The sequence below is a fragment of the Bos indicus x Bos taurus genome, chromosome 24 (assembly GCF_003369695.1).
Source record: "Bos indicus x Bos taurus breed Angus x Brahman F1 hybrid chromosome 24, Bos_hybrid_MaternalHap_v2.0, whole genome shotgun sequence".
NCBI classification, from domain to species: Eukaryota; Metazoa; Chordata; class Mammalia; order Artiodactyla; family Bovidae; genus Bos; species Bos indicus x Bos taurus.
The window spans coordinates 62171306-62189561 of record NC_040099.1 but is presented as its reverse complement, the minus strand read 5'-3'; the positions used below and the strand labels follow the sequence as shown (position 1 = coordinate 62189561).

General features: G+C 43.8%; 1 protein-coding gene across 1 annotated transcript; it reads right to left on the bottom strand.

Annotated features, from left to right (window-relative positions):
• Nucleotides 1-328: 328 nt before the first annotated feature.
• On the bottom strand, nt 329-11407 carry SERPINB11 (serpin family B member 11). The gene is given in 7 exon segments (XM_027525966.1): nt 329-1144; nt 4081-4236; nt 4877-5019; nt 6315-6432; nt 8117-8245; nt 9823-9843; nt 11173-11407. Coding segments are annotated over 7 exon segments (1140 nt in total). The 5' UTR covers nt 11341-11407; the 3' UTR covers nt 329-739.
• Between the last annotated feature and the right edge of the window lie 6849 nt (nt 11408-18256).

The following is an 18256-nucleotide window of genomic DNA, read 5'->3' as shown; positions in this document are numbered from 1 at the left end:
ATCCCATGGGCAGAGGAGCCTGGAGGGCTACAGTCCATGAGTAGCAAAAGAGTTGGACACAACTTAGTGAGTAAACAACTAAACACTATTGAGAAAGAGAGAGAAGGATGGATGGAGGGAGGGAGGGAGGGAGGGAAAGAAAAATCTGATTCAATTTAGAGCCTAAAAAGATTTAGCCAAAGATTCTACTAAAATGTGCACTGAATCGGACTTCCACTTATCCAGTCTTTTCTCATATGTATTGAGTTGCTGCAGAGTACTAAAAATCCTCCAAGAATTTAAGGCATTTCATGTATTTATTATAGTCAATACAGAATTCATGATGTTATATTTACATATACAAGGAAAATAACAGATTTTAAGATCCAGCCAAAGTTGAAGCCTTTACATTGTTCTTCCAAAGGTAAAGCGGCCACTTAACCAAGAGCTCACTGATACAAACAAGTCAAGAAAATCTAATCTTCTAAACTGTTTCCCACTGACTGGATCATATCACCCAGACAACACTTAAACGAGGCCCCAAAGATGAGAGACAGAGGCTTGTCTGTAGCTATAGCTTCTTCCATGATGACCATCATCTGAGGCTTCACCAACTCATGAGATAAGCTAGGAGATGTCCCAGACCCATTTCTCAGAGGCGCAAACTGAGGCACGGAGCAGGGTAAGGTGGGACCCACTTTTAGTCGCGGTTGGTCACTGCCCTCCCCTGTGACCCTGAGCCTTGCTCCACCCACTCTGCTCAGGGAGAGGCCAGCTTGCCACAGAGGAGAATTGTGTTGGTGTGAAAGTGCTTGATGAAGAACAGGAAGGGGTGGTTCACCACGAACTGAGCTCGGATGGGAAGTCTTTTTACTACCAGGATGTCGCCAGTGGCCGCAGCTGCCTCCGTGCCCTCCTCGTTGACCTCCACGTAGGACTTGTGGATGATCTTTGATACAAAGAGGCCCTTGACTGGTGATATTCCAGAAAGATCTGCTTTGACCTGGCTGAAGATGTCTGTCATCCCGAGGGACTCTAACAGGGAATTGAGCTCGTACTTGATCTCCAGTTTGAATCTCGGGAGATGCACTTCCACGTCCCTCTCCACCATGTTGGGCGGGCTGGTCCATTCCTGAAAGGTCTTTGAGTTCAGCTGCTTTTCTACCTAAGAGACAAAACACGGGTGGAGACCACAGGAGCTGAACACACACCCTGAATGTTCAATGCTATTTGCTTTCTGATTCTTGGCGTCAACAATTCAACATCAATTTCTTCTCTACCTTTAAAATGTACTCAAGTCCTGTCTGAAAAAACAAAAACCTCATGTGCAGCCACACCTCCCCTCTTCTCCTGTCTACTTCTCACTGATGCTTCATGATTAAACTTGTCGATGTGTATCCTACACTCTTTTGCCTCATTTCCTCAGCAGGGAGGCATCTCTTAAACTCCCTGTATTGCCGTGAATGTGCCCCATTTCCTGGATGAATTCAACCATCTCTTCTGGGCGCGCACATCTGAAACATGAGTCACGTCTCCTTTATGAGCTGGTTTTGCCGCTCTAATCGCATGTCCTGCCCTCATTGTGCCAGAAGCTTCTGAACCCTGGATGTCCTCTGCCTTCACCCAGCAATTCAGTTCCTGGGTCTATGCTCCGATTTCCCCCCAAGCAGTCTCAAAACTCAGACCTCTCACCCTACATCCAGTTTCAAGAGTTTCTGAAGCCCTTCAAATTCTACCCTTGGTCATTTGAAACTCTCTGTTCAGACCTCCCTGCAGCTCCAAACCAGTATGTCAAACCCCATCAATCTATTACAAGAGTTGAAAACTTTTTTGTCACATTTTTCCCCATCCTGACAGTATAAACTCAGGCATAAAATGAAGGTGGTTTGATTCCTAAGCCTCCTTGCCCTCTGTGCTTCTCTGCCCTGATCCACGTCACCACGACTTCATGTCAGACCCCCCTCGCTGCCTCATACTTCCAAGGCATTGGCACGTGTCCCTTTCTCTGGCTGGAGCAACAGGCACTGCCTTTGTTCCTCTTCATCTCCTACTTATCCAGTGAGGCTGGCATCGAGATTGCTCTACTAGGATGCCTTCCTGATTTCCTCACTCAAATTTGGACTCTGTTCTTCCTTTTCTGCAGGGTCTGTCACAGCGCTCCTTACACATTCAACTCTGTGTTGTAACCACAGATTCGTCTGTGTTTCCAGAACACAGCAGAGTTTTCAGCATGCTGTGGACACTCAATGTTTGGTGTATGAATAAATGAATAATTAAATACATGAATCACAATTTTATAAAAACCACTTCTGGGATGTCCCTGGCAGTCCAGTGTTTAAAACTCCACCCTTCCAATTCAGGGGGCACGGGTCTGATTCTAGTTGGAGAATAAAAACCCACATACTTCACGGCACAGCCCAAAGGTAAAAAAGACCACTTCTAAACTGCTTCCAAGTGCTCAATGCCTCCAGGTATCTTTCACTGAAGCCCACAGACCTCCAGAGAACTGAGCTCCCCCTGCAGTGGCCACACCTCTGCCACATGTGTTCTTACAGCCCGGACTGTGATGCTCTTCCTAGAGCTGCAGAGCACACATCCCAGCCCAGGGATGTCCAGAAGACTTCCCTACTTTCCCAACCTAGGGATCAAACCCAGGTCTCCCACACTGCAGGCAGATTCTTTACTGTCTGAGCCACAAGGGAAGCCCGCTATAGAAAGGGGTTTCCCAAACGTCCAATGACCAGTGTGTGAGTGTGTGTGTGTGTGTGTGCATCTGCATGTGTGTGTGAACTGGTACCACAGGCACTTCTGCCTCCAGATGCCCCTTTTTTAAAGGAAGAATAGATTGTTCTCCCTAAATACAGGACTTCAGGATGTCCGTCCTTTGCTCTCACAGCACCTGGCAGAACTGTTGAACCTGAAAGAATCAGTGACGGGCAACACTATGGTCACAAAACACACATCGTGTGCGTGTGCACACACACCCACATCTTCACCGCACATTAGCATTAAACACACATCGTGTGCGTGCGCACACACACCGCGTCTTCATAAACACACATCGTGTGCGTGCGCACACACACCACGTCTTCATAAACACACATCGTGTGCGTGTGCACACACACACCCGCGTCTTCACTGCACATTAGCATTAAACACACATCGTGTGCGTGCACACACACGCGCGTCTTCATAAACACACATCGTGTGCGTGCACACACACCCGCATCTTCATAAACACACATCGTGTGCGTGCGCACACACACACGCGTCTTCATAAACACACATCATGTGCGTGTGCACACACACACCCGCGTCTTCACTGCACATTAGCATTAAACACACATCGTGTGCGTGCACACACACGCGCGTCTTCATAAACACACATCATGTGCGTGCACACACACCCGCATCTTCATAAACACACATCGTGTGCGTGCACACACACCCGCGTCTTCATAAACACACATCGTGTGTGTGCACACACACACACGCGTCTTCATAAACACACATCATGTGCGTGTGCACACACACACTCGCGTCTTAATAAACACACATCGTGTGCGTGCACACACACCCGCGTCTTCACCACACATTAGCATTAAACACACATCGTGTGCGTGCACACACACCGCGTCTTCATAAACACACATCGTGTGCACACACATCGCGTCTTCACCGCACATTAGCATTAAACACACATTGTGTGCATGCACACACACACCGCGTCTTCATAAACACACATCGTGTGCGTGCACACACACCCGCGTCTTCATAAACACACATCGTGTGTGTGCACACACACACACGCGTCTTCATAAACACACATCATGTGCGTGTGCACACACACCGCGTCTTCACCGCACGTTAGCATTAAACACACATCGTGTGCGTGCACACACACCGCGTCTTCATAAACACACATCGTGTGCACACACATCGCGTCTTCACCGCACATTAGCATTAAACACACATCGTGTGCGTGCACACACACCACGTCTTCATAAACACACATCGTGTGCATGCACACACACACCGCGTCTTCATAAACACACATCGTGTGCGTGCACACACGCCCGCGTCTTCACCGCACATTCTCACCTGGTCTACGTCAGCCGTGCCCACTGGAAGCAGAATGATCACACCGAGTGTGCTGTTGACACAGGGCAGCTCCAAAACCTGCATCTGTGGTTCCTCGATGAGGGCCAGTTTAAACTTCCCAGTCTGGTGCATCATCTCCACAGTCACACTTTTACCCTATGTTTAAAACAAAAAGTTGTAATTAGATGGTACAGTTACATGCGTGTGTGTACAGGTACACATACTGATTTTCCTTTCAGAATAACAAGGGTAACCGCATTAGCACCAGAAAGGCGTGGGTAAAACAGAAATGACAGAATACACCCTGTATGACACTACTTTGCAAAGGTTATACGTTTTTTTAATTTTAAAATGTTTGTGTTCAGATAATATACATACTAATAAAAATGATAACATATATGTTTCCCCAAAACAAAGACAAGGTCTCTAGATAAAGTGATTTACGTGGGAAAATGAGATTATAGGGTCATCTCCTTTTTTTGGATCTGATTAGAGACTTTCTGGGAGAAAAATAGTACAACTAACTTTGCTGTGTTTCTAGAGAAACTATTTACTAGAGAAAGCATGTCTGGGAAGAATGTAGACCCCCAGAAGAACAGTAAGAAAAGGACGAACTTTCTTCTGTTCCTGATCACCCCATTGAGAAAGGTTACCATCACTTCACGGGAGCAACAGAAACAAAATCCATGGAAACACAGAGCCTAGAACCAGTATTTTCACTGAAACTTTCTAAATTGTCTTTAATGGATATGGCATTCTCCGAAATTGATCATCCACCTGAAAATAAAATACTCACCTTACTTAACTGAAAAGGGGTTTTAAATGTTTCTCGTTCCTGAAATTTATTCTGCCATTGTCCTTTGAATTATATGGCATTCACCAAGACCATGACACAGGAGGGCTCAATCGTGCCTTTTCCAAAGAGGTTAGTGACTTTTCCTTGTAACAACAACAACAAAAAAAAGAATAAATAATATATTTGGATTTGAACTTATTGATAGTAGAGAGTTGAAGAGTTACAAGAAATTTGGAGCCTATGTTAAGGCTAATTATAGATTTGAGATCCCAGAAGAATTCCCTCATCTGTGGCCATAAAGCATGTTCTTGTCAAATGAAGTTTATTTCAAAGAATATTGAAAGCTTTGTTATATCTAATCAGAAGCTGGCATTCAAGGAATACCAAGTATGTTAGGTATGAATCAACCTGTCTTGTAACTAGTCATATCCTATGCTTTCTTATACATATAACTGCTTTTTAAAAAATTCTATAATCATCTCCCATAGTGTGTCAGTCGCTCAGTCGCGCCCCAATCTTTGTGACCCCCTGCACTGTAGCCCGCCAGGCTCCTCTGTCCACGGGATTTTTCAGGCAAGAATACGGAGTGGGTTGCCATTTCCTTCTCCAGGGGATCTTTCTGACCCAGGGATCAAACTTGAGTCCCCTGCATTGCAGGCAGATTCTTTACCATCTGAGCCACCAGGGAATCATCTCCTGTGGCTTACTTTTCATATCTATCAGGCTTTATAGTTACCAGTACCTTACCAATTGCAAATATGTTACATATTCCAAAGACACACTGGTCCTTTCAGTATGCTAACCTTCGTGTATCACAAGCATATATGCCAACATTTGAAATAAAAATGTATCTGAAAAATCAGGATTTATAAAACTATACCAAGAATGTCTTGCTGTAAATATATTGATCAAGATGCAACACCAAGCCTTCTTGGAGCATTTTGGAGTGTTGCAATTTATAGAATTTTTTTGGAATATAATCTATCATACAATATGAAACAGGGGTATATGAAATATCAGACTCTAAGCTTGATGAGAGCTTTCATTTTTATTGAGCTTTTGGGCCAAACATAATACCTAGCACGTAATAACAATGATGAACATCATTTGATTATATATATACATATGTGTATATATATATATATATACACACAAATGAATGGATAAATAAATACACAAATTAATGACAAAATAACGATAACAGTCTAAACAAATACACAGCATGTGGATCTGTAATGACAGACAACACTAATCAATCTACGCTCAAAATTTTTACAAAACTTTCATGTGCCAGGCATTATTCTAGGCACAGAGCCCCAAACTGAGGCCAGACACTAATCTAAACAAGTACATCTAGCTTCCTTCTTAACGTTAACTCAGCAAGTTTATCAACACAGCTCGAATAAAGTTTGGAGACACGTGGTTGACTTATCCTCACCAGCAGTTTTACTTTCAACCCAAGCATTGATGGTTTTCCTTGTTTCTTCTGCAGACCGTTCAAAATCAACAGTTTGCAGCCTGGCTTGATACAATTTCTCAGAACAGTGTAAGTATTGCTGTAAAAGAAAGGATAGTTGCATAACACCAAAAAAATAGTGTAAGGAAAGTTACTGCTTAACTGGATTCTTTTGTGCCTAAATCCAGGGAAAGCTTAACTGAGAGTAAAATCTGGCCCTAGACCCAGTTCGTGCCCTGAGCTGCGTCCAGCTGTGGCTGGAACATGCTTACGTGACTGCTCACAGCCCATGCGGTGGGAGTTTCTCCAGACAGAATCCTGGGATATCAGTATCTTCTGACAGAGACCAAGACAACCTAATGAAACTAATGGGGAGTTTCTCAAGTCAGCTTCTCATGTCAGATGTAATCATCATTGTCTCAAGTCAACATCTATTTACAATTACACCCAGATCATGACAGCTTTGAGGAAGACAAAAGAATGAGAGAGGGGCCTATAGTTGTTAATCCCCTTACTTCAGGTCCTGTCCATAAACATTCTTTACGCTTCTAGGGCTATAGAAGGAAATACCTCTGAAATATCTATGATACCAAGATGCGCCACACTAAGTTGCAAAAACTCTGACAATCCAAATCTTGTTGAGTATAAGACGTAGCCTGCACCACCAGGCTAGGGAAGAACATTAGAAATTCAAGGCTGCATTTCGCTTCACCCAGCTGACATTTAAGTTGTCATTGCCCAGTTGCTCAGTCATGTCCAGCTCTTTGTGACCCCCATGGACTGCAGCAGCAGGCCTCCCTGTCCTTCACCATCTCCCAGAATTTACCCAAACTCATGTCCATTGAGTCAGTGACGCCATCCAACAATCTCATCCTCTGTCTTCCCCTCCTGCCTTCAATCTTTCCCAGCATCAGGGTCTTTTCCAATGAGTCGGCTCTTCTCATCAGGTGGCCAAAGTATTGGAGTTTCAGCTTCAGTCCTTCCAGTGAATATTCAGGGTTGATTGACATCTAAGTCATACTGGTCAAACCAAAGCTGTGTCACTGAATCTAGGATTTCACCTCAATCATTGCAGAATAATGTAGTATTTAATATACAAGAAGATGAGTTTAGATAGAGGTCAAATCTAGGCTTTGTCACTTTATGTCTGTGGCCTTTATAGAATCTGCTTCATGATTGTAGAACTGATAACAATTTTATAGCTACATCTTACAGGACTATGTAAGGAATACATGAGATTGAGTAGAATGACTGGCACATAATAAACACTCAGTAAAACTGTATATGTTAATGCCATTGGAAAATGGCATCATTCGTGTTAGAATTTGGGAACTAGAAAGAACGTAGGCTAATCCTCTCATTTTACAGGTGAAAGATATTTGTCCAAAGTCATGCCTCAATGGGAACAGCTCTCTTGGCTCCCAGCCCAGTGTACTTTCCATTAACTCTCAATATTCTGCCATTAAGGACCTTTAAAAGAGAGATGAGAAATATGTTTTGTTTTCTTTCTGGCTCATAAGGGATAATTATTACCAAATTTGTTTTGTGTTTCATCCATGACCTTACTCTTGGGCAACACCGGCGATTTGCAGGAAGTTATGTGACATTTCACAACCTTAAATAGGAGTTTGGTAAAAACCATTTCACTGAGACTCTATTTCCGCTCAAATGTAATCTCTTGAAGATGAATATCATGTGACACTTCTTATCCTTCATTTTATTTTATAATGTGAAATTCAGAGGATGCCAAGAAAGCTGTTGACAACTGTTCCAGAGGGACTTACCTCATGGAGTGCCATCGCCTTTGTCCCGTAGAGTCTGTTGGCGATGCTGAGGGTATAGTTAGAGTCTGGCCTATTGATCTGGGAGAAAAAGACTCCTAAGTCTGAGTGAATCCTTCCAGCTTGGTTGCACTGAAGCACCAGTAAATAAAGAAGGGAGTACTAAATTGCTTGATTTCTTGCCATTAGAGAGTATAAATAATGTGAAAGCAATAACTAGAGAGCAGGACGTTTGCCTCTGAATAGAAGGGCAGTGAGTATGAACAAAGCAAGAGTTGGCAGCGGAAAGCCTTCTCCTTCTCCAGGTTTCCTCTCCCACAATAATCTCGGCACTCTGGGACTTTGGCTACAGACCATGTGCAGAATTGTAAACTACCGCAAACACACAAGGACTTGTCAGCTCTCGTGGTTTAACCCAAAACCGGACATTTTAATGAAGAGATCCTAGTGGGGATTTTCAGAGCGATGATCCGAGTGTGATTGTTGCCTTTGCGCCTAAAGAATCACTTTCCTTCTCTCTCTCTCATGCTCCTTTCAATGTCTCCATTTTCTATGTGATCATTTAATCAAATACTGAGCTCTTTATTGAACTGACCTGACACACCCATCTGTCCATCACAGAAGCAATTCACTTAAGCATGTTTTTTTTTTTTTTAATTGAAGGATAGTTGCTTTGCTGACTTTTGCTGTTTTCTGTCAGACCTCAGCATGAATCCGCCACAGGTACACATATATCCCCTCCCTCCTGAACCTCCCTCTGCTTCCCTCCCCATCCCACCCTCGAGGTTGGTGCAGAGTCCCTGTTTGAGTTCCCTGGGACATACAGCAAATTCCCGTTGGCTATCTATTTTGCATACGGTCATGTAAGTTTCCATGTTACTCTCTCCATACATCTCACCCCCTCCTCCCCTCTCCCGTCTCCTCCTCTTCAACTTGATGCATCTGAGTTCATGGGAACTGTAGGGACGGGGGAGCCTGGTGGGCTGCCATCTATGGGGTCTCACAGAGTCGGACACAACTGAAGCGACTTAGCAGCAGCAGCAGCAGCAGGGTTTATGCCTCTATTGCCCAAAGTGAATGTTCCCGAACTATGGGCTCCAATCTCCTAACAATAAGGGTTCCATGAAGCAAGTACTCTGTGGCTCTAGGCATGTGTGTCTTTCCTCAATCACAATCAAGCATACATATGTTTCCATGTGGCAGTTCTATCTAGTTTTGATGTCAAAAGGCATCCTTTTATTAGAAAGAACAGAGACCGCAGTCCTGGAGCACGTGGGTTGGGTGGCATCAGGCCCTGTTTTCCTGCTATAGATTTAAAAGGTAAAGCATCAGGTTCTTTCTCAGTCCCCTCATTGGACTGAAGACCTGACCCTACATAGAAGAGCCTGGCAGACTCACCGTGGGGCACAGTTCATAAGAGAACAGAAAGCTGAATGAGGATGACAAAAATCAGATGATAAAATCTGGGGGCTTTACTGTGGTTGTCACTACCATTGCATTAATCCTATTGGCCAGTCACCCTCAGGAGGATTAAAGGAGGAAATCGAGGATTCATCACTCGCGTGCTTATTAATCAATAAAGTGCTCTGCCACTCAATGCCTGGACTATATTATTTCTTGGTGCTCTTTATCAAAGAGCATTTGACAGCTCAGCAGAGATATTATCATATCTTAGCCAAGGCCTTGAACGCTGGTCCTGATGGTTCTACAATATGATTAAAGTGAAGCACCTAGAAAACAAATGAGATAGACTGGCATCAAAAGGAACACACAGTCTACAGAGGCTGACAGCTACAAGGTTTTCCACTTGAGATAAAGACCTAGTAAGAACTAATGTTTAATGATGTTATATCCAAATCCTGAACTAAGCCTTTGCATATCTTACTTAATCCTCCCGACAACTTTTAAAGTAGATACTATTATCCTCATTTTCTGTTAGGGAAATTGAGTTCATGAGGTTAATCCACTTGGCCCCGACCCGCATTGCCTGTCTGGCACCAGGCCCTGAGCTCCGGCTCACAGACTCTTCAGCCCCTCTGCCACTGTCTCCAGGCAGGCACTGACAGCTCCTCCGGGGCTGTGCAAATGCTGCATGGTTTCCCGCTAAATTATTTATTTAAATGCAAGAAAATCCTAAAAGTGCATCAAAATATGGAATAAAGGACAAACAATAATAAGATGTGCAAATACCCTGGGAGTTATTAAGTGATATCCTTCTAGACTTTTCACAGCAAAAAAAAAAAAGCTCCTCTGTCCATGGAATTTTCCAGGCAAGAATACTGGAGTGGGGTACCATTTCCTCCTCCAGGGGATCTTCTCTCCCAGAGATTGAATCTGCATCTCTTCCATCTCCTGCCTTGGCAGGCGATCTTTACCGTTAGTGCCACCTGGGAAGCCATATATACATACATATGTATACACATGTGTGAATGTATGTGTACATATGTATGGTGGGAAACCACTGCATATCAGCCTATGTCACCCGTTCTTCCCTCGTCTCAGGTTAGTCTCCGTTTCCCCATCTGTAAAATGGGGATAACAATTCCTACCCCTAACACACAGGGCTGGTATGAACTTCAAATGCATAAATGAGCACTGTAAAAAACTGGATAACTTTTAAACAGTCTTTTTTTTTTTTTTTTTTACTGAATTTGGTCATTTTTTTAACTCCTTTATTTTTTCATTTGGAATATAATTATTCTACAACACTATGTTAGTTTCTGATAGAGACTCATTTTATTGTAAATTGAAACTGTAGAGGGCAAGAATCATACCATATATGTGTTCTCTGGCATGTTTAAACCACTGTAAAGATAAACTATGAAAGTAAATTTCAGTCATTTATGTGTGAAAGCGCTGATGGCAAGAAAGAGATTGAGCATGGCATGCATTGTGTTATTTGCATTATAATGTATAGCATTATCTAAGCTATTAGTCATAAGAAATGTGCTTTGCCCACGTGTGGTTCTTTCACAGGATGGCAGCGTTTTCTGGGTATAGAGTGTAAGTCATTCTGAGGAAGACCCCAGGCCACCTGGGACTCCTGCTGTGCCCAGTACCTTCTCCATCGGCTCTGCACTGGTCCCTCTGGCTCCCAGGAGGATCATACTAAGAGCATAAAGAAGACTCAGCAGGGAGAAGAAGACATTGTCTCCTGCGTGGTTATAGTTCAGCTCCTTGAACACATCCAGACAAAATTCAACGTTTCCTGTGCTGAGGGAATCCATTTTCAGCAAAGCCCTACCTGAGAATGGAAGGGAAAAAAAATATCTCAGACTTACCTGGAGGCAAAGATAATATCGAGCATTCAGTTATGACCTTCCGTAAACGGAAGTGTCTGAGCCCACTGCTTCATGAGGAGTTACAGCCTGCTGTCACACTGTCTAAGGAGCTAATAAACACTAGGTGGGGGAGGGCCTTCACAGTAGTTCTTTATTCTCATGAAGAGAAGATTTACTGTTCTCTTCAACCAGTACTTCAAAGCTCTCTCGCTATCGTTTGTGTACATTTAAAAGTGACAGCTAATTTTTCTGGAGCAAAAGCACAGAAGAAACTAGATCCCTTGGCTCTTATTTTCCACACTTTAGGGACTCTCCTCATCCTGGAATGTGTACAAAGTCCTTGAGCTACACAGCCCAGCCAAAAGAGATCCTTAGGTCCTTCCCAGCCAGCTCCCGTCTTCACAGTCTCCATCCTGTCACCCTGCACAAGCAAGGTGAGAGACAGTGGGGCAAACTCGGATGGTGTTCTCTGCACATTTCATCTCCTTGGTGAACCTTATTTCTTGTCTCCTCCACAAAAGTAAGGGGATCCTAGCAAATAGGTCATGCCATCTGAAGGTGGCCAAAGCCCTCAGCCCCGCATGACATCAGGAAAAATGGAGGAAAGGAGGAGGAAAAATTGAGAGGAAGGAAAAGATGCTGGAAACGAGTGTTCTCTAAGGACAGCGGCACATCAGGAAGGAAGAATGTTTTTACTGGACCCCACAAACATCTACTGAGCACCGCCAAGTGCAGAAGCAATCGAGCATCATTCCTGCCCTCAGGAACGTCTCACTTTCTAGGGCCCTCCACTGCCAGCAAACACTTCCTTCCTTTAACTTCCTGGCCATCCTTCTCTCTTGCCGCATCACCAGCTCCTCGACCAACGCCCTTGAGGCCACCTCAGTCTCTTTTTAAGGATTTTTCTCACATTCTCAACCTCTGGACACAGTAACACATGGGGATACAAATCTTTGCCTTCCATATTGCTCTAGTTTAGTTGCTCAGTCACATCTGACTCTTTGCAACTCCATGAACTGCAGCCCGCCAGGCTCTTCTGTCCATGGGGTTCTCCAGGCAGCAATACTGTAGTGGGTTGCCATTTTCTTCTCCAGGGGATCTTCCCAAACCAAGGATCTAACCAGCATGTCCTGCATTGCAGGTAGATTCTTTACCACTGAGTCACCAGGGAAGCACTCCCGTCTCAGCCTTGTACTGCATGTTTTAATATATTTACCACATATATTATAAATGTGTGTGTTTTATGCATTATATATACATGACTTTATGTAAATATAAGCAATGTTTATGTTTGTTTATATAAATAAAACACATATATGTACTATATATATATGTATCTATTGCCTGACCTTCTCGCTAGAGTACAATCTCCATTAAAGCAAGGAGTTTGCTTTTTATGCTTTATTCCAGCACCAGTCCTGACAAATTCACTAAATATCTATGATACACAGATGTACACAGAATACTGAGGAAGCTCAGGGGGGACAGAACTAACCCAAGAGTCACAGGAAGACTTCCTGGAGGAGGTGATGTCCTACTCCCCCTTGAAGAATGAAACAAGTCACCCAGGTACACATATAAAGGAAGATCATTACTGACAGAAGGCAAAACACAAGCAGGGACTCAAAATCCTGAAAGAGAAATTTGCAACAAAGGAAGCCAAAGGTGGTGGCTGGTAGGGCCGGAGAATGGCAGAAATGGCCCGGAGGCCTTGCACACCCCACTGAGGAGAGATCAGAGGGAACCCGAGGGCTCACGGAGTCAGGGCTCCAGGCTGCCTGCTCGGAGCTCATGTCGGCTTTGGGAGCTCTCACTCTCGGTCTCCTGACTTCGATTCTCTTCTCAGGGGTCTCCTGCCCTCCCTTTCCCAAGCTGCTCTAACAGCCACCAATGAAACTCTCACCCACAATCACTCCAGCAAGCATGTCTCCCCTCTTTCGGACACCTTCAAATTCTCCCCACATAGCACATTTTTTAAAAATGTTAATTGCCTGCTGTTCGGTCCTTCCCTTCCGTTCCCCTATTCTGTGCTGAGAGATGGATTTCAAGGTGCAGTTTTCATGTAGACTGTCCTTCAGAAAAGGCTTCCCACTAGTCAAGAATAAGCCGTGATTGGTTTAAGCCAACTGAGGCTTCTGTATCCCACATCAGTGAAAAAAAAACCTGGAGGTGTAAGTCGCTCAGTCGTGTCTGACTCTTTGCGACCCCAAGGACTAGCTCCTCCGTCCATGGGATTCTCCAGGCAACAGTATTGGAGTGAGTTGCCATTTCCTTCTCCAGGGCATCTTCCCTATCCAGGGATCAAACCCACATCTCCTGTATTGCAGGCAGATTCTTTACCATCTGAGCCACCAGGGAATCCCTAACTGGTAAAAACTTTTGCTTATAAGCATAAGATCTAATGTACAGCACGGTGACAATGGTGAATAACATTATACTGTGTGCTCAAAAGTTACTGAGAATAGATGTTAAGCTTGTTCATCATACACCAAAGAAAGGTTTAACTCTGTGAGGTGCAAGCGTGCATGCATGTGTGCTAAGTTACTTCAGTCCTGCCTGACTCTTTGCAATGCTATGGACTGTAGCCCACCAGGCTCCTCTGTCCATGGATTCTCCAGGCAAGAATACTGAGTAGGTTGCCATTCCCTTCTCCAGGGCATCTTCCTGACCCAGGGATTGAACTCACATCTCTTGCCTCTCCTGCACTGGCAGGCAGGCTCTTCACTGCTGGCACCACCAGGGAAGACCCATCACTATATGTTAAATATATACAGTTATTCTTGTCAATCATCCCTCAATAAAGTTGGGGGGCAGAAATAAATGAATAAAATCTTAAAAATCGGAAGGAGTGGCAAACCTTGCCAGTAAGACAGCAGACTTTGCTGCAAGACTTCTGGAAAATTCCTTCTGATAAAAGAGACTCTCAGAAGGAAACCAATCCTCTTCTTTGTTTTAGGGCTGTTTTGCCTTCATGTGGCCGCTGATGCTGCAGCTATTTTGTAACCAGGCCCGGGTGTAGAGAGCATGATGGAAAGAATCCGAGTCTCTGATGACTCACCTTTGAGCAGATGCACTAACCCACCTGGATCTGCCCTACCTTGGGACTTTTTTTGTCCTGTGAGACAATAACTTTGTTCAAGCCATCTTAGTTGAGTCTTCTGTTTCTTGCAGCTAGAGGCATCTCAACTCTCTTTAGGAGTTGCTTTACACACCCTTGTCCACCTGGACCAGTTAGACCACTGGCCTCACGTGCATGCTTTTCTGCAGCTTTTCTCATTAGCCCCCAGGGAGCTGGAGCGATATCATTCTCCTTTGTCTCATCTTCTAGATCAGTGGTTCCCAACCTTTTTGGCAGCTGGCATTCTGGCTAATGCCAGGGACTGGTTTCATGGAGGACAATTTTTCCACAGACCAGGGTGGGGGGCGGTTTCAGGATGATTCAAGCACATTTATTGTGCACTTTATTTTGATTATTATTATATCAGCTCCACCTCAGATCACCAGGCATTAGGTCTGGAGATTGGGGACCCCTATTCTAGATTATAGCTGTCCCCTCTTTTAGAATCCTAGTCTAGGTTTATATTCTCTAGGCTATTGAGACAGGTGGCCGAGCTGCATCTGCACCTGTGTGTATTTATTTTAGTTACTAACTTACCCTGTTTCCCACCCATGCCCACCTGAGCTGAGCTCTCTGGAAGTGCATTCTCTGGTTGCTGATTTAGGCATCGTATAGAGCTTCTCACTAACACAGCACTTCACACACTGGGAGCCAAACAGAGCCAAGGGCCAAAGCCTCAGAAGTGGGACGGGGAGGAGAGCGCACGGCTTAGCATTAATCAGGCAGAGAGAAGCTGAAGGCAAGTGTGTTACTCATGGACTTTCAAAATAAAGGCCCATGACATTTATGTGGTTAAAAAGATGGCCACACATCCCTGTCATCGAAACTCTTTGTCCTAAAATAATCACTAAGGAATAGAAGCTGCGTGTTCCAATCATCAGACCACCCAGCTTGGTTTCATGGGGTCTGGCAGTTATGTTACACCGAGCCTGGACCACACCCTTCTCTGCTCTTCCCAGTTTTTTAAAGCTGTAACTCAAAGGTTTGGCTGATCTTACCTAATGAAAATACTGGTATGTGCCTTTAACAAGATGCTGTTCCACAAGTTAATTTCAGTACAGCTCTCTGTAACATGCCTGATAATAACAGTATCTCTGGAAGCTCTTTGCTTAGTTATTTTAATAGCATTTCAATAACGAAAGCACATTCCATAATGAAGCATGTCCAAGCCAGACATGCTTCATAAGGCTTTCTGGCTAACGCCAGGTTCTGGGATGCAGTTTCTGATTTATAAGCAAATATGAGTTTATGCTTCTTAAATCTTTGTCTTATTTTCATTATTAAACAACCTGCCTACATAGCATAGTTGCTGTAGCCCAACAGTTACTGGAACACCTAGGAAGAGTTTGGAATACACTATCAGTACTTACTGTGCTGCTTTTGCTGTTGTTCAGTTGCTAAGTTGTGTCCGACCATTTGTAACTCCATGGACTGCAGCCCACCAGGCTCCTCCCTCCATGGGGTTTCCCAGGCAAGAATACTGGAGTGGGTTACCATTTTCTGCTCCAGGGAACTTTCCTGGACCAGGGGTTGGACCTGCACCTCCTACATTGGTAGGCCATTTCTTTACCACTGAGCCCCCAGGGAAGCCCTTATCGTGTACAGGCACCTTCCTTTCGTTAAACGTTTCGTGTGTTTGTGTCTGCTTTTTTATTCATAAGCATAAAAAATTGAGGTAATCACATCTCTCCGCTCTTAGTATGAGCCATCATTGGACTACAGAAGTCATACTCTCCTTGGCTTATTACCTTCAACCCAACAGATCCCCTTTCTCCTCCATTCCTATAGAAGACAAAATTTGTTTAAAAGCATGTTCTTCTATTTATGCATTCATGTATAATATTGATTTCTTTATATATGCATTTTTTTATTTTCATAAATGAGCTTATGTTGATTTTTCACTCAGTGTTATTTTTTTTTTAGATTCATCTGTGGGGATTTCCTTGGTATTCCAGTGGCTAAGACTGCAAGCTCCCAGTGCAGTCAGCAGGCAAGTTTGAAATATGGTCAGGGAACTAGACCCCTTATGCCTCAACTAAGAGCTTGCCTGTAGCAAATGAAAGATCCCATGTGCTGGAACTAAGACCTGTGCAGCCAGATAAATGAATATTTTTTAAAAAGATTCATCCATGTTACTCTGAAAATATAACCTGGTACTTCTGGGTAATTGTGCTTTTATGTTTTCACCGCATTTGGTGTATCCACTCCTCAGGGACAGGCACCCAATGGCCTCCTAGTCTACACCATCGCAAACACTGCTGGGGGCATCGCCTCCTGCACACTCCCTTACCACCTGGGCGGGAACTTCTTTGTAAAGGAAACGGCTGGATCACAGGGCTCAGGCATGCGTCAGTCACCACAGACACGTTACTCAGACTCTGTCTTGCAGAATGGGTCATGTTACCCTGGGGTTGCAGATGAGACAGCAAGGACTTGGGAATTCACACACTACCACCATGTAAATATGGGTCCACCTCTTCTGAAGCCTACGCTTTGTCCACATGCTGTCATACACTATTCATGTTTCTGTGTGTGTGTGTGTTTGTGCACATGCATGCTAGGTCGCTTCAGTTGTGTCTGACTCTTTGCGACCCCATGGACTGTAGTCTGCCAGGTTCCTCTGTCCATGAGGATTCTCCAGGCAAGAATACTGGAGTGAGTTGCCATGCCCTCTTCCAGGGGATCTTCCTGACCCAGGAATCGAACCTGCGTCTCTTACGTATCCTGCATTGGCAGGTGGGTTCCTTACCACTACAGCCATCTGGGAGGCCCCCATGCGAACTTTTACTTGAGATGAGATGATCTTATTTTTATTGCACTATGATTATTATAAAATAGGATGATTATTATCCCTATTTTATAATGATAGCATTCTACCAGAAAAATTATGAAATTTGTCCAAGATGTAAAGCATTAATAGGCTTAATCGGATAGTTAATGAAACAGTATTATTTACCTTACTTCCCAGTTAGATTTTATCATTTTTCAAACATTTAGAGCACAGAACCAAGAAGGAAAACTTCAGGCTCAAGTTTTGCTTCTTGGTTCTGTGCTCTAAAAATTATTAGGAATATTTAATTAAAATTAATTAATGAGCCATGGTATTTGTTTATTTACAAGACTGAGTTTTAACTATTGTTAACCCAGCACTTGAGAATTCTACTTCCTCCATTTATTTTCCAAAATTCCACCTTTCTAGCTGTTCGAAGAGTTCTTTCACAACAGAGTCTCTGTGTTAATCTTACATTCAACTGGTTTTATGCAGTCACCTTAACTGAACAATTTCCTCTACACCTGGTGACCGTGTGTACACAGGTACTCATAGATGAGCTTGCAGATTCTTGTTCATTGCATAGGCTAGTCTTCATCACTAGACTTAACATTTATTGAGAGCACGGAAAATTTACCTGGAAATTATCAGTGTCTTGCACAGTCACCCAGGAATCAATATGTATTAACAATAGGGACACTCCATACATTTTACAATTTCTGGTCTCATTAATATTATCCAGTCAGTTTCAGGATAGAGGAACCCATGGAACACAGAAGCTTCAGGGCACACGGATCCCACCAAAGGTATAAGCTACAGTCCATGGAGTCACAAAGAGTCATACACGACTGAGACACACACACACACACAGGGAAGACGCCACCCAGGCAGCGAGGGCAAGTTGGAAGTGTCCTTAGTGGTAGAAGGACTTCAAATTAAACCTCAAAGACAAAGAATTGCAGACATTTTCTTTT